General features: G+C 43.3%; 2 protein-coding genes across 5 annotated transcripts in view; one reads left to right on the top strand and one right to left on the bottom strand.

Annotated features, from left to right (window-relative positions):
- The first annotated feature begins 880 nt into the window (after positions 1 to 880).
- st3gal8 (ST3 beta-galactoside alpha-2,3-sialyltransferase 8) lies at positions 881 to 19,874 on the top strand. The gene is made up of 9 exons (XM_035630253.2): positions 881 to 1,019; positions 10,441 to 10,791; positions 12,005 to 12,128; positions 12,218 to 12,356; positions 14,202 to 14,395; positions 14,529 to 14,708; positions 15,105 to 15,150; positions 15,509 to 15,628; positions 15,885 to 19,874. The coding sequence occupies exons 2-9, from the start codon at positions 10,659 to 10,661 to the stop codon at positions 16,062 to 16,064; spliced, it is 1,116 nt and encodes a 371-aa protein (XP_035486146.2). The 5' UTR covers positions 881 to 1,019; positions 10,441 to 10,658; the 3' UTR covers positions 16,065 to 19,874.
- The window catches only part of unm_sa1614 (un-named sa1614), a 19,171-nt gene continuing 10,822 nt past the window's right edge, over positions 17,563 to 25,911 (bottom strand). For 2 of the 4 annotated variants that reach the window (XM_035630251.2, XM_047332594.1), the window contains 7 exons: positions 25,779 to 25,911; positions 24,682 to 24,855; positions 24,517 to 24,580; positions 23,542 to 23,585; positions 22,424 to 22,578; positions 22,050 to 22,175; positions 17,563 to 21,415 (listed from right to left, as the gene is read on the bottom strand). The exon at positions 25,779 to 25,911 is cut by the window's right edge and continues 135 nt beyond it. In XM_035630251.2, coding sequence (XP_035486144.1) covers positions 21,341 to 21,415; positions 22,050 to 22,175; positions 22,424 to 22,578; positions 23,542 to 23,585; positions 24,517 to 24,580; positions 24,682 to 24,855; positions 25,779 to 25,911 — 771 coding nt within the window. In that variant the 3' untranslated portion in view covers positions 17,563 to 21,340. The remainder of the gene's footprint in view (positions 21,416 to 22,049; positions 22,176 to 22,423; positions 22,579 to 23,541; positions 23,586 to 24,516; positions 24,581 to 24,681; positions 24,856 to 25,778) is intronic. The other 2 variants (XM_047332595.1, XM_047332596.1) reach the window with 2 other exon arrangements.

The following is a 25,911-nucleotide window of genomic DNA, read 5'->3' as shown; positions in this document are numbered from 1 at the left end:
CGTTTGTTTGTTTTTCCTCTCTTTTTCTCTTCTTCGACCCAGACTTTACTTTCTTCAGGGAAGACATGACAAAGTCGTGATGGGCAAACTAAAAAATTTTGCGCCTTTTGTCAGGCGTGAGAGGGAGAACCTCAGAGAACCTCCACCATTTTTTTTTGAAATACATAGTTCAATCTCCCAACTAATTACAAACAAACAAAAACAACTTTTAATTCCACAGCTAAAACTTGTTGCACTGTTGAAAATTAAAGAAGTACGTAAACCATCTATTACAGAATCTGTTCCTCTTCTCCTCCACGTTGAAAGGTTCTGGTCGCCCCAACTCGGGAACTCTGTGTTTCATAATGATCTCATAATGAGTTTCTCCACTCGTTATGACGACTTGAGTCGGTGCGTTCGTGTGCAACTCCCAAGTCGGCGACTCGTATTTACCGAAATTCCGAAACCACATGAAGGCAGCATACATCTCCATCACAAGCCACTGGCGCAACACAACTCGTTAGTAAGGCGCTAATACGTTAGCTAATGTGTTCGCAGCGTGTTCTGATGTATTGACAGAAAAAACACCCACAATCATTCAAAGCAGCTTGAAAAAATCAACTGACCAAAAAAAAAAAAAAAATGAATTCAAAATATGAAAACCACAGACCGAGGCAATTAAAAAAAAAATGTGACGTTGATCGTGACCTCTGCTGTGATTTATGTTTTGCGACGCTAATGAGACTCAGCTGGGAACGGTTTTATATAATTTTGCTCTTTTTAAACGCCCGGATTGGTTTTAGTTGATTGACATTTGGAGACGGTTGCAGAGTTGTGACCCCCCCCCCCCCCTCCCCCCTCCATCCGGTCCCCCCGGGTCCCGCCCCCCTCCTGGGCGGGGCCACGCTGCTCTACATCACCGTTGTGTCCTCACTCACTGTTCTGCAGCTTCACACAAAGAGAAGAAGAAGAAGAAGAAGAAACAGAAGAACGAAAAGAAGAAGAAAAACAAGAAGAAGGAGAAGAAACTGCGTCCTCACGTGAGTCTCGACTCAGTTCGTTCTCTCGGAGCTTCGTCGTGTTTCACACACCACCGGTCATTTACTGAGTCACTGTGTGTGTGTGTGTGTGTGTGTGTGTGTGTGTGTGTGAGAGTGTGTGAGTGAGTGAGTGAGTGTGTGTGTGTGTGTGTGTGTGTTCGTGGGGCACCGCTTCACGCGAGGAAACTTCGCAAACTTTCCCAGCAAACTTTTTAACCGTTACTTGTTCGTCGCCCTTGTTGGCGCCTTTTTTGTCAGGACTTGGTTAGTTAGTTTGTGGACGTGTTGTGAGAAAAGAGAGAAGTGAGCTCAAGATAAGAAGGAGAAGACCCGGAGAGGAGGAGGAGGAGGAGGAGGAGGGTCTCCTCTGTCCCTGCTCCCTTTAACAGCCTCCTCCGAGTTCGCCTGTTCGAACTCTGCTCACACGCTCGACGCGTCCGTGGGGTCGTTGACCTCCATGTCACCGTCATTAAGACTTTTATCATTTCATGTCCACCATGTCGCCCACTACTAGAACTGTACCTGTTCAGTGTTTCTCAGTCGGGTCACTGTGGCCAACTCACTGTGCTCTACTGTGATTATAGCGTCTCCTGCACTTTAGCGTTATAACGCCTAAACCGTTATAACCGTCGACTGTAGCCTACGCAGCTGTTTGCTCTTCATTCATACTTGTACATTATATGTTTATCTATATTAGAGCCCGGCCGATATATATCGGTTGGCCGATAATTTAGAATCCGGACGATATATCGGTCGGTATCAGCGCTTATGTTTTTTTGTTGTTATTTTATGATTTCATGTCTGCATAACGGTTGGGCCAATACGATAAGAGTAATGCATAATAATATGTTAATTCCACCACAGAAGACACTTGATGATCCCTGCAATTAGGTGTGGGGGAGAAAGAGTATATATATATATATATATATATATGATTATTTTCAAAATCGATTAATATTTCGATTAGTTTCTCAGTTAGTTGTTTGGTCCATAAAATGTCCATCGTGTTTCCCAAAACTCTAAAAAAAGACCTGAAGCGATTAATCAAAGATCAAAATATCTGGTGATTAATTTACTAGTCGATTAATCGATTTACTGTTGCAGCTCTCTCTCTCTCTTTCCTATATATATATACACATATATATATATATATATATATATATAAAATTGTATACATTGATATCGGTTATCGGCCAAATGAGTTATATCGGCAAATAAATCCAATATCGTGCATCCCTGATATAAATACTACAGTGACTCTACAGTATTCTACTAGTACTCAGTTGGTCTTTATTGTATTAGTCTGCAGGATCATTATATTAATATTCTATTGTCTTGTCTGTGGAACGTTCTCCAGTTCTGATATCAGTGTCATTTCCTATAGTTTGTCTATAACAAGTGTTCGTAGGGAACCAGACATGATGAGAGTGTGTCTGTTGTTATTTTGAAACCTGGGTCCTGTAATACTGTGGGTCTATAGAAGCCTGTAGTTATCTCATTGCAGGCCTCTTTCATGATAACGTCTCCTACAGCTTCCTGCTCTAAACCAACTCGGCTGCTCTGAGCTGCTTGTTTCTTTTAGTTTCCCTATAAAAGCCCATTTCCACGATGTGTTCGTGGAACAGCCCATTTTAACCTCTGTGTACTTCACAGTATTGTTGCCTCCTTGTAGTATTTCTACAATAATCTAGTGTGTCGGAGGTTCTGTTTATGTGACTTCTTGTTCTCACTCTCTTTCTGTGTAGAATCACATAAACTCATAACGTTTGTCTGATTGTCACATATTATCAGCCCCCCACGCGGCGTCAACACAGATTCAGAATCAACATCAACATGAGTTTGTATAGGCAGGTTTTTCTAAAAACCAGTTAAACGGTAATTCTCTCCTGTTCTGTTCAGTAGACAGAGCATGTGCTCATGTTCTGCACAGTATTTCACCTGCAACGCACAAGCAAACGCAGATTAGATTTACACACAGGAAGTACAGAGGAAGCACAAACACACACACACACATTTCACAGCTGAGAGAAACTGCTTCATGCACTTCCTCAAACAACACACTTCAAACGGTGGCAACACGACGTGTGAGGAAAGAGGAAACTTAGAAAAACTGAAAAAACAGAAACTGAAAATGATCAAACACTGTAAATGCGCCTCGCCCTATTGTTTTGCAGACTGTTGATGTGAAATATTCTTACGCTCTTTAACACGTTCCACAACAACCAAATATATAGAACTTGAACTAAGAAAGTAAACATTATTTCATTTCACGTAAACATAAGCGCTGATACCGATATATCGTCCGGGCTCTGATGTATATCATTTTAATTTTTATTAGATGCGACTTTATCAACCTTTTCGCCTCTATAATATTGGTTGTTTCTTTATGGGGATCGCTTTGTGTTGTGTCATGTTGTATTTATGAATTCATGTTCAGCATGTGAACATTGACTTTTTTTGTATATTACTTCTGCGCTTGTGTTGGTGTTCATACTTCGTCCTGTAGCTTCTGAAGGGAGGTGTGTGTGTGTGTGTGTGTGTGTGTCTCTGTGTGTCTCTGTGTGTGTGTCTCTGTGTGTGTGTGTGTGTGTGTGTGTGTGTGTGTGTGTGTCTCTGTGTGTCTCTGTGTGTGTCTGTGTGTGTGTGTGTGTGTGTGTGTGTCTGTGTGCCTCTGTGTGTGTGTGTGTGTGTGTCTCTGTGTGTGTGTGTGTGTGTCTCTGTGTCTCTGTGTGTGTGTCTCTGTGTGTCTGTGTGTGTGTCTCTGTGTGTGTCTCTGTGTGTGTGTGTGTGTGTGTCTGTGTGCCTCTGTGTGTGTGTTTATGATATGTGGGTTGTTAGAACTAAATAGAACTGAAACATAATTATAGACACAGTCAGGTTGTTTGGATTGTGAGGAGGACAGATGTAATTATAGAGGCCTGATTCTAAATCTGAACTACAGAAAAACGGATTGTTCCAGACCCGACTGACTGTCTGTCTCCTACAGCCCAGAATGTGACACAGTTCTCAGAGGTCTTCTTTTTTTTTTTTTTAAATATGTCGCAACATGTGACGGCCTTTTATCCTTAGAGTCTGGATTCAAGGGAACGCGTCCACACAGCAGGGGAAGACAGGGGAGACATATTAAAGGAGTGGAGGGACCAGACGAGGGTGGGGTGTGCCAAGAGGGCAGACAACAAGTCACACACACAAGAGAGAGTTTGAACCCTCTGGAATGACCCTTTTTTAATCGGCCAAGAAACGCGATCTGATCTCCACGCGAGTCCAGACGAACACACGGACTGTGATCGGTCGTGTCTTTTTATCGAACGTATCAACTGAGCCCCGACCCAAATGGATTTTCGGGGGCTGATGCCAGTCACGACATCAGGGAGCGGAACATTTCCGATACTGAAATAATCGGCTGATGCGTTTGTGTAAAAAAAAAAAACATTAAAAAAAGAAGAAATGGCGATGATACCTGAAGATGGTGTTATCAAACTCTGAGGGCAAAGAAATGTCTGAGGCTTGATATTTAACAGTTCATCCATGGTTCACATCTTTCCCTCACTTTGCAAAACCTTTTAGCTCTATTCATGTAAAGCACCTGATGTGATTTACTATTATCATTATTTTCATTAGAATGATTATTATAGGGCTGATGTCGTACAGTCTCAGCCCTTTAAAACACACATTAAAAGTCTGACTGACTGAGAGTGAGTCAGCACTGTAACAGGAAATTAATACTTGTCTGAGCAGTGTTTTTTCCTGGACTTCCTCACTATTACTCTGTGTGTGTGTGTGTGTGTGTGTGTGTGTGTGTGTGTGTGTGTGTGTGTGTGTGTGTGTGTGTGTGTGTGTGTGTGTGTGTGTGTGTGTGTGTGTGTGTGTGTGTGTGTGTGTGTGGGTGGGTGGGTGGGTGGGTGGGTGGGTGTGTGTGTCTCTCTCCTCTCTCTCTCTCTGTCTGTGTCTCTGTGTGTGTGTGTCTCTCTCCTTCTCTCTCTCTCTCTCTGTCTGTGTGTCTCTCTCTCTGTGAGTGTGTGTGTGTCTCTCTCCTTCTCTCTCTCTCTCTCTGTCTGTGTCTCTCTCTCTCTGTGTGTGTGTGTGTGTGTGTGTGTGTGTGTGTGTGTGTGTGTCTGTCTGTCTCTCCTCTCTCTCTCTCTGTGTGTGTGTGTGTGTGTGTGTCTGTCTCTCCTTCTCTCTCTCTCTCTGTCTGTGTCTCTCTCTCTCTCTCCCTCATTTTTCCGTCCTGCCTCTGGTCAGTGACTCTGAACTGTAATGAACAGCCAGTGTGTGACCACGTGTGTGTGTGTGTGTGTGTCCTCATGGAAACGGAACCATCCACGTAGAGCAGAGCATTAAACCTGAACCACCTCGACGGGAGCACAGCACTCTGGACTCTGGCTTGTTTTACGCTTCAGAGTTAAATTGTCCGTTTGGTGATGCGATGTAAACCACAAGACAATATAGATCAACGCTTCTCTCCGTCCTTTAAACACGTCTCCTTGTGTTGGACCTGCTGAAGACGCAGGATGGATCGGTGGCAGTCAAGCAGTTTGAGTCCAGAGGCTCGGAGGAAGAAGCCCCGATGACTCTGGTGACCCCCATGACCTTGTTTGTGGATATTTTAGTAAAACAAAATCTACAGATGTTGTTTATGAAAAAATAAACCGCTGCGAAACTAGTGACACTCCCATCGGCCCCAGCGGCACTTTGTCTTAAGGCCATCCAAAACTAAAATGATGATCGTGGGTAAATGTTATACCTGCTGAAAAACCAGTATGTTAGCGTGGTCAGCGTTAACATGTTGACGCTGACGTCAGCACTTAAACTCTGGGCCGACGGCCGCGACCACACGAGCAGATCACCTCTTCACAGAGATTTGTAAATGCAGCTGGTCCCAGGGTTGTGTTTTATTCCCGACGGGCAGAAATAGAGACTCAATTTTGAAGCCACGTGTGCCTAAAAGCTGGGTTTTTATTGTCATTTGCTTTCTGTCCCAAAATGCTTTTGCTGAAAAGGGAAATGTGTATAATTTACACCTGACACATGAAATGTGCCGCAGAAGGACTTGGAGCTCAACCAACTAATCTCTATAAATACCTTTTTTAAATCCAGAATGAAAGACTCCTTCAGCTGGCTTGGTTTTTATCAACAGAAACCTTGAAACGTGAGTTCTCTTTGCTCTATATTTGTTTTTCGTTCTTCTGAATTCTGACTCCTTTTTTTGTATTTTCCGTCGGCGTCGTGTTTGTATTTAATAATAATAATAATAATAATAATACATTTTATTTGTATTGCACTTTACATTACAGCAATCTCAAAGTGCTACAGAGCATATAGTAATGCAATTAGAAAAAATCAAGGTCAATAAATTAAAATAAAAAAAAATCAATGTCAATAAATAGTTAAAAGGAAAACCTATAAAATACATTTAGTAAAAAGCTTCTTTTTTTAAAAAAAGATATGTTTTTAGGTTTATGGGCTATTTGTGCTGCCGTCTGAAGAAGAGACTCGTCGGGACTTTACTGGTTAAACGAAGGTTAAATAAAGAACAACTTCCTTTTGTGGGGAACAGACGGAGCGGCTCAGTACCAGGATTTTCTTTCTGCCGTCTCGTCTTTTCACAACTTGTCAAACCTCTTTCCCGCATTTGCGTCACTGCCTGTTTTCAATATCGGCATCAGGGCCCTGAGTTTATCAAGCGTCTCAGGAGTTATTCACAAAGTTACTCATGTTATGTGATCACCACTCCGATTGTACAGGAGCAGAGGGACGACTCCTTCGAGTTGGACTTTGCGGTTTGTCTTCATTTTCTTTTTTTATGACACTCGCAGCTGCAAATAGAAACGACGGTGACGTGTTGTAGTCTGGACAGTTGAGGGGATGAGGGCAAAATTCCAGCGACACGTTTCATAAGTGTGGAAGAAAATGCTGTCTGCTCCGCCAGGCCCTGGAAACTTTTCTTTAACACATCCCTCACAGCTCGCAGAGCACTTTTATGAAACCTTAAAAAATCGGACTTGACACACAACGCTAGAGGAGAAGAGATCTTTAGTAGTTAATTACCATTTTACATTGTGGAAGACATTTTTTAGCCTGTAACTTTTCCTTCTCACTTCCTGTCGTCTCTCTTCCGTCCGTCCACTGTCAAATCAAAACTTAAAGAAACGGCAGAGACGGACTGTCCTTTCCTCTCCTCGGGCGGTCGATTCTGTGCTATCACAACGAACGGTAACACTGAGTGAAGGTCTTCTCTCCGTTAGTCCTCTTCTGTGGTGTCTTTTTATTTTCCTGTCACTCCTCACTGTTCTCCAGCTGGTTTCCATCCCGGTGTCAACACGGCAGGTCGGAGGTCACAGAGGGAGACGGGAACGGAGCGCCGTCACATGGTTTGCTCTCGGCTCAGGGAACCATGTGACACACCCCTAAACCTGTCGCGTCCCCCATGACCCCCCCCCCCACCCCCGCGCCGTCCAAACCCTTAAAATAACTGACAAGACGCTGTGACTCAGCCGATCGTAATTAACCCTCGTCTCCCTCGTGCACTCTGACCTCTGACCTCTCCGCCGTGTGCACGAGGAACTGTGACATGTGGCTCAGAGAGGAGAAGGTTTTCACTATCACATTCAACCTCACTGCATCACAAAATAGATCCTACAAATCGGAACAAGTTTGTTTTCGCCGCTGAAAATGTTTTCTTTTTGTGTAATTCTCGACATTTCCCTGAACTTGTCCAGAGGGCGCTGCGTGTGAGCAGGCAAATGTTGCTCCTGACATTTTCCAGAACTTTTCCTTCCAGCTGCCTTGGAATATTTTCTGGAAAATGTCCAAGTGAACCCATGTGGGAATATACAGCAGGAAAATTCACACAGAGCAAGTGGAGAGACAAAAAAAACCCCGCGGCAGAGTCATGTCCTGCCTCGTGCGTGCTTTTTCCTGTTGGTATGTGAACGCATCTCACTCGGACACAATCTCCTGCAGCGTTTGTCACATGTACACATGGACAGTTTCCAGAGGGAATAAAGCAGCTCCACACACACAAAGGAGAAATCTCATTTCTGACCTGGTGCATGTAAATGCAGATTTGCGACCAGGTGTTTTTTCCCAGCACGTGTAAATCCACCTACACGTTCTGTGATTTTAGAAATATGTTCTGGTTGAGTGTTTGTTGTTCAGGCCAGCTGTTCATATGCCACTCGGATTCCAACCAGCTGCATGGATGAAAACATCCTCAGCTCGTGTCCCGTCGTGTCTGAGTGAAACGATTATAAAACATTTTACCGCCAGTGTTCATTATGAATTCTGAAAAAAGGCTCAGGAGAACCGGCCATGACTGTTTTCTGTAAACCTGAACTATGAATGTATGAATAGTTATGGACTTAATCTTTAACAGATATTGATCTGTCTGCTTCTGCCTGGACTTTAACATCCAGCCGGTCGCTTCGCCCCTTAAAGCCCTTTTTGTTCCAGGACTAGTTCACACAGTGGAATTCTGCACTAACATGTTAACGCTCATGCTAATCCAGGAAATTAGCCTTTTCTTCTTTTACCTCAGGAATTTTTGCAATTCTCCTGAAAGCTGCCCGAGGAAGTGTGTGTGTGTGTGTGTGTGTGTGTGTGTGTGTGTTTGTGTTTGAATCACTAATCTGTCCCGACATGTTTCCTGCTTCTGTTTTCCACAAATGACTGTTACTCTATAACTTTCAATTGTTATGGTACGACTGTAGCTGATACATAAACAGGATCAAAACCTCAGGAATCTCTTTTATTACAGAGGAAAAGTGAATCAGTAATTTGAATTGCTGTGATCTTACTATCCTGGTGTGTGCAGTGCTGTTATTTTGTTCCTGTCTCTCGTTCTTTTTTAAGTACTTTAGTTATTCAGTGTTCCTTGTGATGCTGAGGTCTTGCGATTTATTTTCATGTATGTATTTATTTATTCATATATTTTATATCTATCTTTACATCAAATCACTGATTTGACATGAGACGACTCTCCTCGTGGATTTGTCTTCATCTGTCTACTGTCGTTCAGACAAATCTGATAAAAGTACGTAGTTGTTTGCAGTTGAGGGAGTTCTCACAGCTTCGTGGCAGAAGTTTATGCGTGGATATTTTCACAATTTAGAAATGAAGCCACCTGCTGGAAACCGCATGAAATTACAGTTTCAAGGTGAATTTGTTCGTGTTGGACCTCGTCCAGCAAGTGAGTGTGTTTTTTTGAAATGTAACTGTTATTATCATTTTTCCTTTGCGCATGGAGGGGTGAGGGGGGCTATTGTTTAAGTTGCTTCTAAACAACTAACAACAATAATAATGATTATCTCGGGTCCCTTCAGCAATTTTTCCTTCCCCGCAGAAGGGTCCTAATTGTTCTTACGTACAAGACTTGACGTGCCCCGGGGTTGAAGGATTGAAAGTAGCTTTAGTTCTGCTAGAAGAAGAAAAGGAGTAATGTGTGTGTGTGTGTGTGTGTGTGTGTGTGTGTGTGTGTGTGTGTGTCTGTGTGTGTGTGTGTGTGTGTGTGTGTGTGTGTGTGTGTGTGTGTGTGTGTGTGTGTGTGTGTGTGTGTGTGCGTGCGCTCTCGCAATAGAGATTATTAAATCAACTGCTATAGCTATTAGTTACGCAACACAATAATCAAGAAACACACACACACACACACACAGGTCAGCTGATTTGGACTGTACCCACACACAGAGAGAGAGAGAGAAAGAGAGATAGAGAGAGAGACATTGAAGCAGAGCGAGAGCTGTAACAGGAGAAGCTGAACTGATTCCAGATCTGATTGGTATGCAGAGACCGAGTCGGTCTGCAAAGAGACATTCCTGCAAGAGGAGAGGAAGAGGAGAGGTGGGGGAGAGGGTGGAAGAGGAGAAGTGTGGAGAGAGGGAGGAGGAAGAGGAGAGGTGTGGAGAGAGGGAGGAGGAAGAGGAGAGGTGTGGAGAGAGGGAGGAGGAAGAGGAGAGGTGGGGGAGAGGGTGGAAGAGGAGAAGTGTGGAGAGAGGGAGGAGGAAGAGGAGAGGTGTGGAGAGAGGGAGGAGGAAGAAGAGAGGTGTGGAGAGAGGGAGGAGGAAGAGGAGAGGTGGGGGAGGAAGTCATCAGTAAAAATCTAAAACTGTACCCTTCTTTCTCTCTTTCTTCTTCTTCCTTTGTGTGTTTAAGTTAGGGGGCAGTTTGTGTTGTTGTAAATTAATCTTTTCTGTCGGCTCTGTCGTATCGGCGTCATGTTTTCTCTGTGTCTAACTTAGAAGTTTTGTTGTTTCAGAAGTTTTCCCAGAGTGAACAGAAGCTGTCACTCGTGCAATTGTTGTAAACGCTGTTTGTTGTCGCCAGTTAGTTTGTTAGAATTGGTTAATTATGGATTAATAGTTTGTTGGAAAAAAGTTCGTAAGTTATTGATGATGCTGACGTCGCTGTGTCTCTCTGTGTCGCTCAGGTGTGAACATAGATCCCGTCTCCACCAATAGGAAGGCGGCGCTGCACTGGTCTCCGGCTCCATGGCGATGCAGCTGAGCGGGGCGACGACAGAACAGTGGGAACGGTCCAGATGACACAGTCTGAACTGTGCTGACAGAACAAGATGAGCAGCTGATTGACCTCTCCGGCAACACATCCTTCCTCCCGCCGTCGCCCACCGCCATCGTCCGTGCGGCCATGTGGCCGAGGAGGAAGCTGTGCGTTGTCCTGGCGATCCCCGCCATCCTCTTCCTCATGCTCGCCAGTCAGAGCATCCAGAAGAGACACTTCCCGCTTCTGTCCTTATCCCCGCCCACCAGCCGGGAGTCAGGTGAGGAGCTGACGTCGTCATCATCGCCACCAGACTTTGGTTTTTCTGCGTTGGTTGCACACAATCACTCAGATTTTTTTTACTCAAATGTTAATCCTGATAATCAGCAGGGCTGCAGTTATGAAGTGACACAGAGACACAAGCACGTCGGTCACAGGAGAGCTGCGAGCTCGTCCACACAGTGGCTCTGTAGTTACAGGACCGTGAACGACAGACTCTGGGAGCAGCTGCTCATCATGTCTGATTAGCTCTGATTACATTAGCAGCTCTGTTCATGCTACAGTGAGCGGTGGTTACATACAGTCGTTTCTACCCCTCTCCTCTGCTGCAGTTCTTAAATATGCCAGGAGGAAGGGCACTACCAGAATCTGAGGATGTAGTTTTGCTTCTTTCTTATTTTTTTAAATTCTGCAACGGTTGTGATTGTTGCGGGGTAGAAAGTCTGGGGATTTTAGGGCCCAGATGGTCTGGGGGCCCCTTGCTAGTGAGCTGCTCTGCCTGGTTGATAATCCAGCCAGTAGTAGTAGTTGCAAGGCATTAGCAGAGGTAGCAGCAGTATTAGTAGTGGAACAGCAGTAGAAGAATTGGTAGTATAACAGCAGTAAAAGAAGAAATAGTCAGAGTAGTAGTAGTAGTAGTAGTAGTAGTAGAACAGCAGTGCTAGTAGCAGAAGTAGTAACAGTAGTACAGCAGCAGCCGCAGCAACAGTACTAGTAGTAGCAGTAGTACAGCAGCAGCAGCAGCAGCAGCAGCAGAAGAAGTAGTAGTAGTATAACAGCAGTATTAGTAGTAGCAGTAGAAGTAGTAGTAGCAGTAATACAGCAGCAGCAGCAGCACTAGTAGTAGAAGTAGTATAACAGCAGTATTAGTAGTAGCAGTTGTACAGCAGCAACAATAGTAGTAGTAGTAGTTGTATAACAGCAGTATTAGTAGCAGGAAGTAGTATTAGTAGTATAACAGCAGCTGCAGCAGTAGTAGTAGTGCTATTGTGTATAACAGCAGCAGCAGCAGTCGTAGTTGTAGTAGTATAACAGCAGTATTAGTATTATTAGTAGTAGTATAGCAGTAGTAGTAGTAGTAGTAGTAGTAGTAGTATTAGAACGGCCATAAGAGAAGTTGTAATATAACAACAGAAGTAGTGTTGCAATTGTACCAGTCCTGGCAGATCTCCCATGATGCACTGTTCTCTAACTCGGTCTGTTTGTGTTTGCAGTGGTTGAACTCACAGCGCCTCCTGCTGACCTGACCCCTGACCCCCCCGAGACGCCCCCTCGTCCCAGCGCCGCCCGATCCAAAGCCGAGGATGAGCCTGCAGTCGACTCCCAGAAGGACCTGAGGTCAGACGCTGGAGATCGCCGGCCTCTGTGTTTCCCATGATTCCTTTCTCTACTGTCCGTCTGACGTCTGCCATGTTCTCCTCTCTCAGGCCGTGCGGCTGTTCTGAATCCTGTATCTCGGAACTCGGGACGTCGCGCTGGTTCAGCTCACACTACGACCCCAAACAGCAGCCCGTCCTCCGAGACACCAACAACAACTTTGACCCCGACGCACTCAAATGGTGGCTGGTGAGGACCGAACACAGGAACAGTGCAGTTAGAGATCTTTCTCTTCCCATTTGGGAGGGAACAATATATTTTGGGGTTTGAAATCACGAATATAAAAGTGAGGTATGATTTCAAAGTTTGGCCTTCAAAGTAAAAGTTGTTCTTTGCACCAGCGTCTCGGTCCAAACTAATTCACTTCAGCTAATTTAAACGACATTTACTTTCTTGCAAATGAATCTGCATGAGGTAAATCAGCTTGAAAGCACAGTGCGGGATTTTACGACGCACGGCGGCGTCACTGCGGGAATCCAAAAGCAATTTCAATCACCGTTCAATTAAATCATTTTACGCCCATAAATCTACCGTTTCTTTTATCAGCAACATTCTGTAAAACAACTTGACATGATTAAACTGCAGATAAACCAAATGATATTTGGTTTATCTGCAGTTTTGATGATTTACATTAGGAGTTAAGTAAATCTCAAAAACTAAAAAAAAAAATCAGGTTTCCTTCTTTTTATCTTGCTTCAGTAACTGATTGTGGGGGTTTTGTGTTAAGACCTGGAACCAAATGTGAGTCGGGTTCCAGAAAATATTTACAGGCTATAAACTGGAAGTGACCTGGACGGTGATGAATCACAGATGGAAGGTTTGTTGTTGGATGTGTAATACACTGCACGATGTCCAGTTTCAGTCATGAGGTCAATCGTCAGGAGCGTTTTAATGCAGATTTGTGCTGAATTGAGAGCCGAGATGTAAGACGTCTTAGATTTGTCGCTGTGGAAGCTGTTAACGGTTCTGGATCAGGAGAATAACGTCTGAGTCTGTTTCCTGCACTTAAAGATTAAGTCCTGCAGCAGAAACCATTAGGAAATTAAAAGAGGGGCGGTAATGCAGCTAACATTACCCTGATCCACAGTATGCAGTATTCTGCATATTCTGTGTGTGTGTGTGTGTGTGTGTGTGTGTGTGTGTGTGTGTGTGTGTGTGTGTGTGTGTGTGTGTGTGTGTGTGTGTGTGTGTGTGTGTGTGTGTGTGTGTGTGTGTGTGTGTGTGTGTGTGTGTGTGTGTGTGTGTGTGTGTGTGTGTGTGTGAGTGAGATGCCGGTGGGCCAAGTGTAATTTCATTTAATTTATTGCTGCAACTTTGACTAATAATATAGGTTTTCTATGGTATTTTGATCATACTTCAAGAAAAAACACACAATAAACAATGTTAAGGATGAAATTTACTGATAGTATTATTAGTATTATTATTATTATTGTCAAACTTTGTATAGATATCGTGATAATATCTTAATCGTGAATTCTTTTGGCCACGATAATCGCTTTGTGAAAATCTGATATGGCAACATCCCAACTGTGTGGTATGAGTTAAAAACAAACAACCACTGCCGTATTCTGTAGCTATAAATGTAAAAATGTACAGCAGCAAGCAATTAATCTGACCAAAACTTTCTTAATGGATTTGATTAACCACTCTGAAATTAAACTTCAATTTACCTTCATAGAAGATCGCTTTGGCCTTAATGGTTAAAAACATTATTAATCAAATATCAACGTAGTTTCTGATTAATGTTCTGTCAATCAACAAGTTGTTTCAGTTAAAAACATTCATAAACAATACACAGCAAATATCAAAAATAACAAATAATGGGGAATGTATTTTTCATATTTAAAATTAGATATTCCTCTAAAAGTTACAGCAACAAAGTGGATCGTAAAATAAGAATCATCAGAGGAAAAGTCTTAAATAAGTAAACGTGCAATACCAACATAATAATACATACAACACTAGACTCACATCTTTGTAATATAGAAAGCTTAATAATGCTTCAAAAAAGAAAAATGCTCTGCTCCTCCACAGGGTCTTCAACAGTCTGGAAACGACCGGACTTTGGAGGAAGTGATGTCAGAGATGTTCCAGGTCATTTCCCCGCCCACTGTGGACTACAAGCCCCTCCCCTCACTCTGCCGGAGCTGCGCGGTGGTCGGCAACTCTGGCAATCTGCGACAGTCTGGATATGGCCGGCAGATCGACTCCCACAACTCCGTGATGCGGTACGTATGTACACACACTCACACACACACACACACACACACACACACACACACACACACACACACCTATTACACCGGTCTCCTCCTCTTCCTCACCTCCTCTTCCTCACCTCCTCTTCCTCCTCCTCCTCAGGATGAACAAGGCAGTGACTCACGGGTTCGAGAAAGACGTGGGGAATCGGACCACGCATCACTTCATGTACCCGGAGAGCGCGGTGGACGTCGCGAGAGGAGTGAGCCTCGTCCTGCTGCCGTTCAAACTGAGAGACCTGGAGTGGCTGAGCAGCGCCTTGTCCACCGGCCAGGTCAAAATGTACGAACGTGAAATCTGCTCAACATCCACTAAACGTATAAAGAGAGAAATATAGTCAACACATACAGGAACATATTCATAGTGTAGAAAACAAAAACAGTAGCATGAAATATGCACATAGGAAACACTAGTCAACTGTAGATGTATAACAGTAAGCATTCATATTATGTATGCATGTGTATATGTATATATATATATTTAATCATTGTATTAAACACATATTCATAAACAGTTGAGTTATACAAATTTCTACTTATCTCCCCAAATCTTGACATGTATCCATAAATTAGAAATAATACGCGCTCATATCATGAACATAAAATGGCTGTTTATCTTCGTATAGTCATATTATATAATTTATATCATGACCAGTCGTGTGTGTCTGTGTGTTTGCAGGACTTACATGAGGGTTAAAGACCGAGTGGAGGCCGATAAAGACAAGGTAAAATAAATTCTCAACATTAAACTGTTTTCACTTCAGTTCTCAGTCTACTTTTAATGTTTGCATTGACTTATTTTAAAAGTTTTTGACAAATTTGGCATTTCAAATTTGGACACAAGTACAAAAGATTTCAACTAAACCTCAGGTTCATAAAAAGTTCATGTTAGTTCACACAGATTTGTCCACATTCTGTTTGATTCATGTTCTGAAAACAATTTTTACAATTAGTTGAGATGATTTATTTGTGCTTAATAAATCAAACAGTGTCTGGTGTTAATCAAGTGTCTATAAAAAAACATGAAAACTGGACTGAGAGCATATTAACACAAACATTTTACCATTTTGTGTGTGTGTGCAGGTTCTGGTGGTGAACCCGGTTTTCTTTAAGTACGTCCACGATCGTTGGACTGATCGTCACGGACGCTACCCCTCCACAGGGATGCTGGCCATCATCTTTGCTCTGCACACCTGTGACCAGGTAGGAGGGAGGAGTCTGACGTCCACAGTCAATCCAACATGTGATCAACTTTAATCATTGCTCAAAACTCGTCATCATGTTCTGTAGTGATGCAGCAGAGCGTAAAAAACAATCAGAAGAACAATCCACAATCTTCGTTCAATGTTTGATTCATTAATTGTCCCTGAACGCACCACGAGGGTGAAAACAAAGCAGCGTCGTGTCACAGTATATTATGTCGCGGGATGTCACAACCTCACTTCTCTTCCCCGTTCAGGTGTCGGTGTTTGGTTATGGCGCCGACAAGCTGGGGAACTGGCATCACTACTGGGAGGAGAATCGCTACGCCGGCGCCTTCAGGAAGACGGGCGTCCACAGCGCCGACTTCGAGACGCAGGTCATTCAACAGCTCGCAAAGGAGGGAAAGATCACTCTGCACCTGTTACACGACAACTGAACTGCTGACCGACCGACAGACAGACAAACAAACGTATCGACTGACAGATCTACTGACTAACCTACAGACGGACCTGGAGACATGTTGACCTACAGACCGACCTGGAGACATACTGACCTACAGACAGACCTGGAGACATGTTGACCTACAGACCGACCTGGAGACTTGTTGACCTACAGACATACCTGGAGACCTACTGACTTACAGACAGACCTGGAGACAGACTGACTTACAGACAGACCTGGAGACAGACTGACCTACAGACAGACCTGGAGAATTGTTTACCTACAGACAGACCTGGAGACAGACTGACCTACAGACAGACCTGGAGAATTGTTTACCTACAGACATACCTGGAGACCTACTGACCTACAGACAGACCTGGAGACAGACTGACCTAGAGACAGACCTGGAGACAGACAGACCTACAGACAGACCTACAGACAGACCTGGAGACAGACTGACCTACAGACAGACCTGGAGAATTGTTTACCTACAGACAGACCTGGAGACAGACTGACCTACAGACAGACCTGGAGAATTGTTTACCTACAGACATACCTGGAGACCTACTGACCTACAGACAGACCTGGAGACAGACTGACCTAGAGACAGACCTGGAGACAGACAGACCTACAGACAGACCTGGAGACAGACCGACCTACAGACAGACCTACAGACAGATCGACCGACCACCTCTTGGAGGTGGGAGGAGCTCAACCTGCCTCCCCCAGCTGGTGGGGGGAGGAGGACTCTGATCTCCTCCCTGTGCCGACTCCTGCTGGTTTTAATGAATTCCAGCTTCTCTTGAACAAATAAAGACAGTGTTTTTTCTTCGGGACTCTCCACTCTTGATGCAGACAGACCGTCCTGCCTTCTGCGACTGCGTGGGTCGACCACAAGTTTTGCTCTGAGTGGGGAAACGACCACAGGCCCTGATGTTTTTTTTATTGGATTTTATAGACATTATACAGGGATAACCTCTTTCTTTTTTATTAAAAGCACTTTGACCTGAAGGAGAAATGGCATGAAGAGGCCATGTCGTTACTCTGTCACATGAATATTTTCATATCCTTTATAATCCATCCATTTATTTTTTATTTCAACTCGAGCCGTCCTGATGTTTGAGGATCCCGACTGGAAACAGGACGACGCCCCTTTGAAGTTTTCCGCCGCGTCATCGCTTCTTTTGGATCCTGAAACCAATGTCACTTCCTGTCGTCACCATCAATGGTTCTCAGCCTGTGGTTTATTATTTCGGCAGGTTTTCAGCTGATTTCACTGATCGTCCAAAACGGGAACTTTAGTCCGGCATTGAGTGACGATCTCATTTTCTAATCACAGTTTTCTGCCTCTGGTTAGTGTAACAAAGTTCGTGATGAGTAGCAAAACCAAATAATAAGACTAACTGTTGGGTGGAGCTGCAGACGGCTGGACTCCACGAACACCTTTCGACGGACAGATGTGACTCCGGAGGCACAAGGACGAGGAGACGACGTTTAACTAAAGATTTATTAAATAGAACTTAACAAGGACAAAGTCCAACAATCAGTGACGTTTTCCAGTGAGTGTGGTGCATGGATGCAGTGCAATGTACTTGGATTTGTTTTCTTTCTTCTCTTTTGAATGACAAACAAAGTCTGAAGTCCAACCAAAAACAACCAACCACATGAATGAAGAAGGACCGAGCAGTCGGTCACCTGACTGCTGGAGACAACAGCAGTGGGGCTGTTTCACTCCTCGACTGTGAATGTACAAAAAAACAAAAAACTGTTGCATATTATCAGTCGTCTAAAAATGTTTGTGGCCTTGTTTGCACTATGAAGTGTGTCGGGGCGTTTTCACATCGATGTTTGTCTGATTCTGAGTCGGAGTTCGCCCCTCTTATAAAGGGGCAGTACGCCATTTTAATCCCAATCCACGTTTTTGTAAAATTTAGCGGATTTAGTGACAGACGCTACGACAGGGGTCAGGGCTTGAGATTAGTGCGTCCGTCTCCCATACCCACGGGCATAGCACCAAATTCTGGGCCCCCAATCTCTGCCGGTTAGCTAGCTAGCAATAGCAGCTGTGTCGATCTCAGCTGGGTAGCTGCTAGCTAGCGGCTCCAGGCTAACAATATTTGTCAAACATCGCGTACTGCCCCTTTAAAGTGCAGATTCAGTTGTGTTAAACTGCACAATTTGTGTTTTCATTTTGTTCCTTCAGTTCATCCTTTTTAACAAGAGGCAGTGTATCAGATCAGCAGCAGCTTTGGAAAAACCACTTAAAGCTACAGTGTGTAATATTTGGAAGAACTTATTGACAGAAATTGAATATATTGTCCATAACTATGCATTTATATACGTATAATTGCGATGTTTTAGCTGAAGTGTCCCCTGTCGGTTGCTCGGTTGGTTGCGGTTTGTAACTTTACCACCAGATGCCGCCAGAAAATTACACACAGGGGCTTTAAGATCAAGATTAATAAGGTCCATTGTCCATTCATCCATCTTTCACATTATTCTTATTTTTATGTCAGTGCATTTTCGCTATCATTTTCATTTGCACAGTTAATGATGCAAAATCGAACATTTCTCAAAGATATTGTAACGTTTATCAGAAGCGCTCTCTCTGTAAATATTGCAGCTGCTTGTACGAGGTGATAAAACCAGTATATAACGGATCTAATCTCACCGTTCTGCTTCGAGTGGTGAGTTCTGAATCATGGAAGATTATCAAAAGCCATTTCAGATCAACTCATTTAGCAGGACAGTTGTTAATGGTAATATTATGGGAGGCATCTACTCGCCGATTCAGACAAACTGCCCGTGTGAAATCGCCTCGAGACTGATGTTCAGTAACCATCTGTTGGTGGAACATGTGGTCCGACCTCAAAATGTTTCCTCTGGCTGTTTATGTTCATGCTGGAAGGCAGGAGGAGGACAAAGTTCAGTCCCTGCGAACATTCACGCCTCCACACAGCTGACGGCTTTCAGAAAGTTATTGCTGGATGCAGTTTTCAGAAACCCGACGAGTTCTTGTTGTTGTTGTTGTTGTTGTTGTTAGTGTGAAGCCGACTGAGGCCTTGTAAAAAATAATCACGAATGCTGAATCATCATCCTGGAGGTTGTTGCTCGTCAGGTTGAGCTCAATCCTCTTTGTTCGGAACAAGTCGCACGGTCTCGTGATCCCGGAGCCGCGGTTTGACCTGAAACATCCGCTGCTCGTTTGAACGGTTTCCATTCACTTCCCCAGGAAAACTTCCTGCTTGTAAACCCGAGGATAATTGTCCACTTTACGAGTGTGACGAGGATCCTGAACCTCAGTCCCGCCCCCCTGGTTCCTGAGCTGGATGTAACAAGTTTTGGGATTTGCAGTTGTTCTACACAGATTTAGTTCCTTACACTCAGAAAATCAAAAAAAATGCAGCTTGTGGTGAGTATAAATCCAAAGTTGTGCTTATTAGAATCCCTGCAGGCAGGAAATGAGGAGGTTATTTCCGTCAGGGAGGCAGGAAGGTGCAGATCAACCAATCAGCTGCTTGTAATTCCATAATAATCATTTGAACGTGATCTGTAGCTTTAGACGACCAAACAACGTGTGTGTGTGTGTGTGTGTGTGTGACACATGTTCAGCTTTAAATCAGCTCAACGGTTTTAACTGTGACTGTTTGATGAGAGAGAGAAATGTCAGATAGCAACCTACCGATCATCAGTTCATTCGTAGATGCCGAACATAGAGAAGCTCGGATATTTCAACATAAAAAAACTGAAGTTAACATGAACCCACCACTGTCACTTTGAATGAATAAAAAAATATAAAACAGCATTTAAGGTTGTTGGTTGTTTTTGTTTTTTCAATCAAAAATCCAAAGAAATTATCAAGTAGTATTACATTATACTGAATTGTGCTTTTTGCTTTCTTTTTTTTAACCTTTTGTAACAGTCAGTTTTAAAATAAGTATTGGTTTAATAATGTAACACCAAATCATTGCTACAAGTTTGTTCTAAAAAAGTTTCTTGTTGAATCGTGATTATTTGGTGATAAGAAATATAAAGAACCAAACATCCAGCGGAGCTTTTCTCTACAGTGTGTCGTGTTGCTTGTTTCACATGTTTTTTGACAAACCATCTAACATCATTCCATATTCAATATTTCAATTTTTTTCAGCTGCCTTTTAACGAACAACATTTCCCAGAAGCCCTTCACGTTCACGGGCTTAATGCCAAAGCAGAAAACATGAGAAGAACGAGTCAGTGAGTTTAATGGCTACAATATTATGCATATTTTTTCTTCTCTTCTCACGGGAGATGTACTTTTTCTTCTAAGCTTAGAAAAGCCGACAAAAGGAAACAACGTTTTCAATTTCTTCTAGCAAATTTAAAAGTTAACCGTTACTTTTGTTGTCGTTGAAGGAGCGATTGCGCTGAGAAACAGGAAGGTAGTGGAACAGAGCAGATCCAGAAATTCCATCTTTTGACAAGAAACGGAGTCTTTACCTTTCCGTAATAGTGGCTGTTTTTACGCTGATGTGTTGTGATGCCTCTCTCGGCACGTGGAAGGCAGCCGGAGGAGCAGACGTGTCTCGTGTGTACAGACCAAATCCACCGCGACCGGTGGACGAGGTCCAGCGAGCCGACATCTGGTTTCTGTCCTTTGGTCCCTCACGTGATCTGGTCCATTAGAGGACACAGAACTCTATCACCACTGGATCAATAACTTACAGTACATTAAAAAAAAATTAGAGCTGAAAATATTTTTCAGACGAACTTCAGAATAAAAGTCCAGCGGACTGTCCTGCCGTTATCTGCGCGTTTAATAAAATATTAGATTTTAAATAGGGATAAATAAATAAGTCAATCATGAGGCCGTCTCCACGGCGACGTTACCACATGACCGGAGCTACATAAAGATCAGGTTTGGTCTAGATTCTTCACTGGGGGGGGGGGGGGGGGTGGTCTTCTGTAACATCTCCATGGTGATGGACAGCTTAAGAAGTTGCTATGACGACACAGCTGACAACAGTGGCTGGATTCGTGATCGTGAGGATCTCGGGAGCGCTGGAGCTCCTCAGAACCTGACCTGGTCCGTCAGAGATCAGGGGGCTGCTGCTGGTCCTGTTTGGTTCTGCTCTGTCTGCTTCTCATGGCTCTGTCGTGCGGTTCAGGTCTGTGCTGGTCCAGGGTCTGGTCGGGTCTGGTCGGGTCCAGTGCTGGTCCAGGGTCTGGTCGGGTCTGGTCGGGTCCAGTGCTGGTCCAGGGTCTGGTCGGGTCCAGTGCTGGTCCAGGTTCACGTCAGTCTGAGAACAGCTGGACGAAGGAAGACGGAAACAATCCTCTCTGGTCCGGTTCGTCCTCTATGTAACCATGCTGCACACACACACACACACACACACACACACACACACACACACACACACACACACAATCAGTTACATTTAAAGAAACCTCATCCATTCGACTCACCACCGTTAATTTTAGAACCTGACTTTCATTTAGTTTTAGTTTCAGTCATGACAAATAATACACTTTAGTTTTTGTTGACTAGAAAATCTATGGAAGCAAATCAGTGTCACCAGAATTTGAAATTTAAACGGCACTGCATTTATGCTACTGAAATTCTTAAATTATTTACATAATTTCAATGCAAAAAAATTCAGTGCCTTTTAAATTTCAACGTCTGGTGAGACAAGATTTGCTTCCATAGGAATCAACTAAAAACCAATTTGTAAAACCAGAAAGACTTTACTTTGTTGCAGGTTTCGTTCTCACCTATCACAGTTCACAGAAGAAACAGTGTTTACCTGTCGGAGGCTGTGAAACAGACTGACATTCATTCTAAAAATCCAGTTAAAATGTCCAACTTTCTCGTTTTTGCTCTTCAATCTTCAGTCTCAGGTCTTCCTGCACTCGAGATCAGTGTCTGGACTCAGCTTGATCACGTGAGCTCCGCTGTCCACCGCCCGTGGGAGAACCAATCGGAGAGCAGGAGGAGGATACATACCCACCAATCGCAGTCGTCCTGCCCCAGGACCACCAGCACCTGTCCCTCAGTGAAGCTCAGCTCGTCGTGGTGGTCGGCCTGGCAGTCGTACAGCGCCTGGACCCGCCGACTCGCCGCTCCTCGAGGCTGATGGACGTCAAGCAAATGATGCTGAAGATGGATCTGTACGCAAGTTAACTGAGGTCGAGATGTTATTTGACTTTGGCTCCTAACGCCGACTTTTAACGGTTATTTGATGAAGATAATGTAGCGGTAATTGGACTAAAGTTATTACTTCCAATGCAGAAATAAGAGGAAATGTTAGATTATTTAATTTTCCCTTACAGTAACGCTAAACTCTTCAGGCTACAGGTGTATTTTTTTTAAGAACTGACCACTGATCTGCGAGGAAGGGGCTGGGGGGCGGGGCCTCTGCCGTCACTCTCAAAGCTCTGGGAGCGATGATTGGTGGGAGACCCGTTGGGCGGAGCTTTGCCGGCAGGGTGCAGGAAGTGGGAGGAGCTGCCGTCGCTGTCCGCCCTCCGGAAACCTCGGAGAGGAAACAACAGATTAATGTGAGTGTTTCAACAAGACGTTATTCTAAGGAACAAGTAGACCACAGAGGAACAGAACCATAAAATTATTGTTTAATTATCATTCATTATGAACTGAAACTGAAACTAAACTATTTTAGAAATGGAGGAATTATTGAAATAATCTAATAATAATAAAAGGTACAAAGTTGTAATGTATTGTACTTCACAATAACACTTTCTTGTGAACTTTATAAAAAAATCAATAAAGACATTGTTAAAAAAATTATAATAAAAAGGTGAATACAGACTTCAGTCATGGATTCAATGGATCAATCACATCAACAGGTCATTATATTAATCAAAGACATTTAATTAGTTAATGTTTTAACATTTTTCTTTTTTTAATACTTTGAATAATCTTATATAAATGTTTTCCCCAAAACATGTTTCAAAGGATGCAAAAAATATGATTTTATTTTTACAATTTTATGATTTCTCCATTATTGATTAGTCTTAAAATATTTGTATTTTCATATTATATCTTAAATAATATAAATCCATTAATTGTTTGGTTAGTTTTATAAAATGGCAGGAAATAAAGTTGCTTGTTTTTGTTTGTTTGCTTTTTTCTGGCCAATAGGTGAAAACTAAAAGATGAAGCACATTCTCACATAGGAGAAGCTTGAATCATGAAATCATGCTTCTCTCTGATCATTGCAGCTGTAAAATTAAGGATAAACAAGACGCAAACAAATTCAATTAACCAATTTAGTTTATGGATTGTGAACCAAAATGTTAGAGTTTTTTTCTTCTGCCCTGTTGTTCCTCCACGGATCCATGTGTAGGGAGCACGACCTTCACTGTGAGCCAACATGTAGAACACACATGATGGATTCAACAGACTGCACACAGACAGAAACACACGTGGATCTGACAGGAAGCAGCTGGATGTAACGGGACAGGAAGTGAGTGAGTACCTCTGTGAGGTCGTTCAGTCAGCGAGCTGAGAGGAGAAGACGGACTGGAGAGACGGAGACACAGAGAGAGAGAGGGACAGGTTTATCATCTGCCGTCAATCACACCTGTAGTTCATTCTTCTGTCCACCAGAGGGCAGTAAAGCCCCTCAGTTTAGCTCCAGTTTATATAAAGTTATTGGAAAAACATTTGGTTATTTCTGTGGCAGCTCGTCACTGAGGAACGTCACGAGGATAAATACATAATGTCGTTTTCATCTTACGATATAATCACATCTAATCTTCCCCACGCATCAGCGCTCACGTTTTAGAAAGCATCGTAGTTGCCCTCAGAGGGATCACCACCATGTGGTTGTGTTGAAGGATTTTTAATTGACCTGCTTATGCACAAACCTGCTGCAGGCGTCCATACTAAAATACATGTTTGATCATTTCATATCAGTTTTTTTTACTATTTTTTTTACTATCTCAACTTAAAAAAGGGGGACATTCGCAGTCAGTCCGGGCCCCGAGGCTCTGGAACCATCTGCCCGAGGAAATCGGGTCAGCTGACTCGGTCATATTTTTGGGGGCATTTTTGTCTTTACTGAAAAAAACAGATTAAGCAGGAAAAGAGGGGAAAAGAGGGGAAGACTGCAAAGGGCCGCTTTGATTGAAGTTATCATAACTATTGACTTTTAAATTTGATGACTTATCTATTTCATTTGCTGCCTTGAGAAGCTTCTCTCTACTCTCAATTCAAGTTCTCTATAAATAAAGATTACCATTATTATTATTGCCCGATGCTTTTATCAGCACAGATTCATTCTACTGAAGCAATAGAGGAAGATGGACGTTCTCATGTATAAAATATTTGTTGCCTTTTAGGAAATTGAAAGTCCTTCCTGTTGGTACCTGGTCAATTCCTCTCTGATCCAATCAGAAGCTCTGCTCTCTTATACTGAGCAGTTCAGTGTGTCTGTGTCTCAGATACTCACACACACTTCTTAAAAGAGGAGTCTGGACCGCCGTAGATCCTGGGACTGGTTGGCAACCCATAATCTGCCCCCACACACACACACACACACACACACACACACACACAGTTAATTACACAGCATCACTCAGGCGGACTAATTGCAGAGCGTCTCTTCCGATGCTACCGTTGGTGTTGGACTCGGAGCAGCTCCTCTTGTGTCGGACGGCGATGGGCGGGGCAGTGGTCGACTTTCTGCTTCCTGTCGGCGGGGCGAAGAAGACCTCCCCCTCTTCCTCCTCCTCCCCGCCGCCCACGCCCTCGCCCCCGGCAGGAGGGGGAGGGGGAGGAACACTGGGAGCTGGAGAGTGACAGAGAGCAGAGATTTGGTCTCGTTTCATATTTTAGTAATGTGACCTGCTCCTGTTTTAATTTGCTGTTGAGCCAAACCTCCATGTTTTAACTGTTGTCTTGATAAATTCAGTACAACTAATATTAAGTCTCCACAGTAGAGCTGCAACAGTTAGATTAATCGATTAGTAATCGATTACAAAATGAATCACCAACTATTTTGATAATCGATTAATCGGTTCAAGTAGTCCTTATGAAAAAAAAGGCAAAATTCTCTGATCTCAGCTTCTTAAATATTTGAATATTTTCTGGTTTCTTTGCTCCTATGTGACAGTAAAATAAATATCTTTGGTGTGTGGACAACACAAAACATCATCTTTTGGTTTTGGGAAACACGATCGACATCTTTCACCATTTTATGGACCAAACAACGGATCCATTAATCGAGAAAATAATCAACAGATTAACCGATTATGAAAGGTTTTCGATTATCATAGGTTTGTACATCAATTTAAGCCTAATCTCTATGTGCACAAGCATTTTTGAAACACGTTTTATGATTTTTGTGACTATTTCAAATTCATGAGTTCTTACAATGTATCTGTACAAAATTGTATGACAATCCATCCAACAGTTGTGGAGACATTTTAATAACTGTCAACAAAGTCAACCAGCCGGTGGCCGAGGAGGAAAACTTTCAACAAGTGTGAACATTTTGATCTTCTCATGCTGCTATGAGAAAATCCATTAGGATTCATCTTCTGGAGACCAAGAGTTTCAAAACAAAAGTACATCTTGTTACTTCCTCCTGTTGTTGAGATATTTCAGTTTACCGACTCACCGAACAACTTCACCATCTCAAATCATCTGGCGATAGCCCACTGGTAATCGCGATCATATAACGGTTAAACTAGTCAATGGAAGTGAACTGACCTTTGACCCTGGGGGGCAGCGGCGGGGCAGGAGAGGACGGGGGAGGCGGAGGGGGGCTGGGCGCAGTGCCGGAGGTGCGGCTGTGGAGATCCATGGCCATGGCGAGTCTCCTGCCCACGCTGAGCAGACCTCC

Source organism: Scophthalmus maximus, chromosome 6 (assembly GCF_022379125.1).
Source record: "Scophthalmus maximus strain ysfricsl-2021 chromosome 6, ASM2237912v1, whole genome shotgun sequence".
NCBI classification, from domain to species: Eukaryota; Metazoa; Chordata; class Actinopteri; order Pleuronectiformes; family Scophthalmidae; genus Scophthalmus; species Scophthalmus maximus.
Note: the sequence above shows the minus strand (reverse complement) of the source record. Positions and strands in the feature narration are given on the sequence as shown.

Coding starts and splice junctions, on each gene's coding strand:
- st3gal8 (XM_035630253.2), top strand. CDS start 10,659: ATGTGGCCGAGGAGGAAGCTGTGCGTTGTCCTGGCGATCCCCGCCATC. Junction 12,129..12,217: donor GACTCCCAGAAGGACCTGAG/GTCAGACGCTGG, acceptor CTCCTCTCTCAG/GCCGTGCGGCTGTTCTGAAT. Junction 14,709..15,104: donor TCCACCGGCCAGGTCAAAAT/GTACGAACGTGA, acceptor GTGTGTTTGCAG/GACTTACATGAGGGTTAAAG.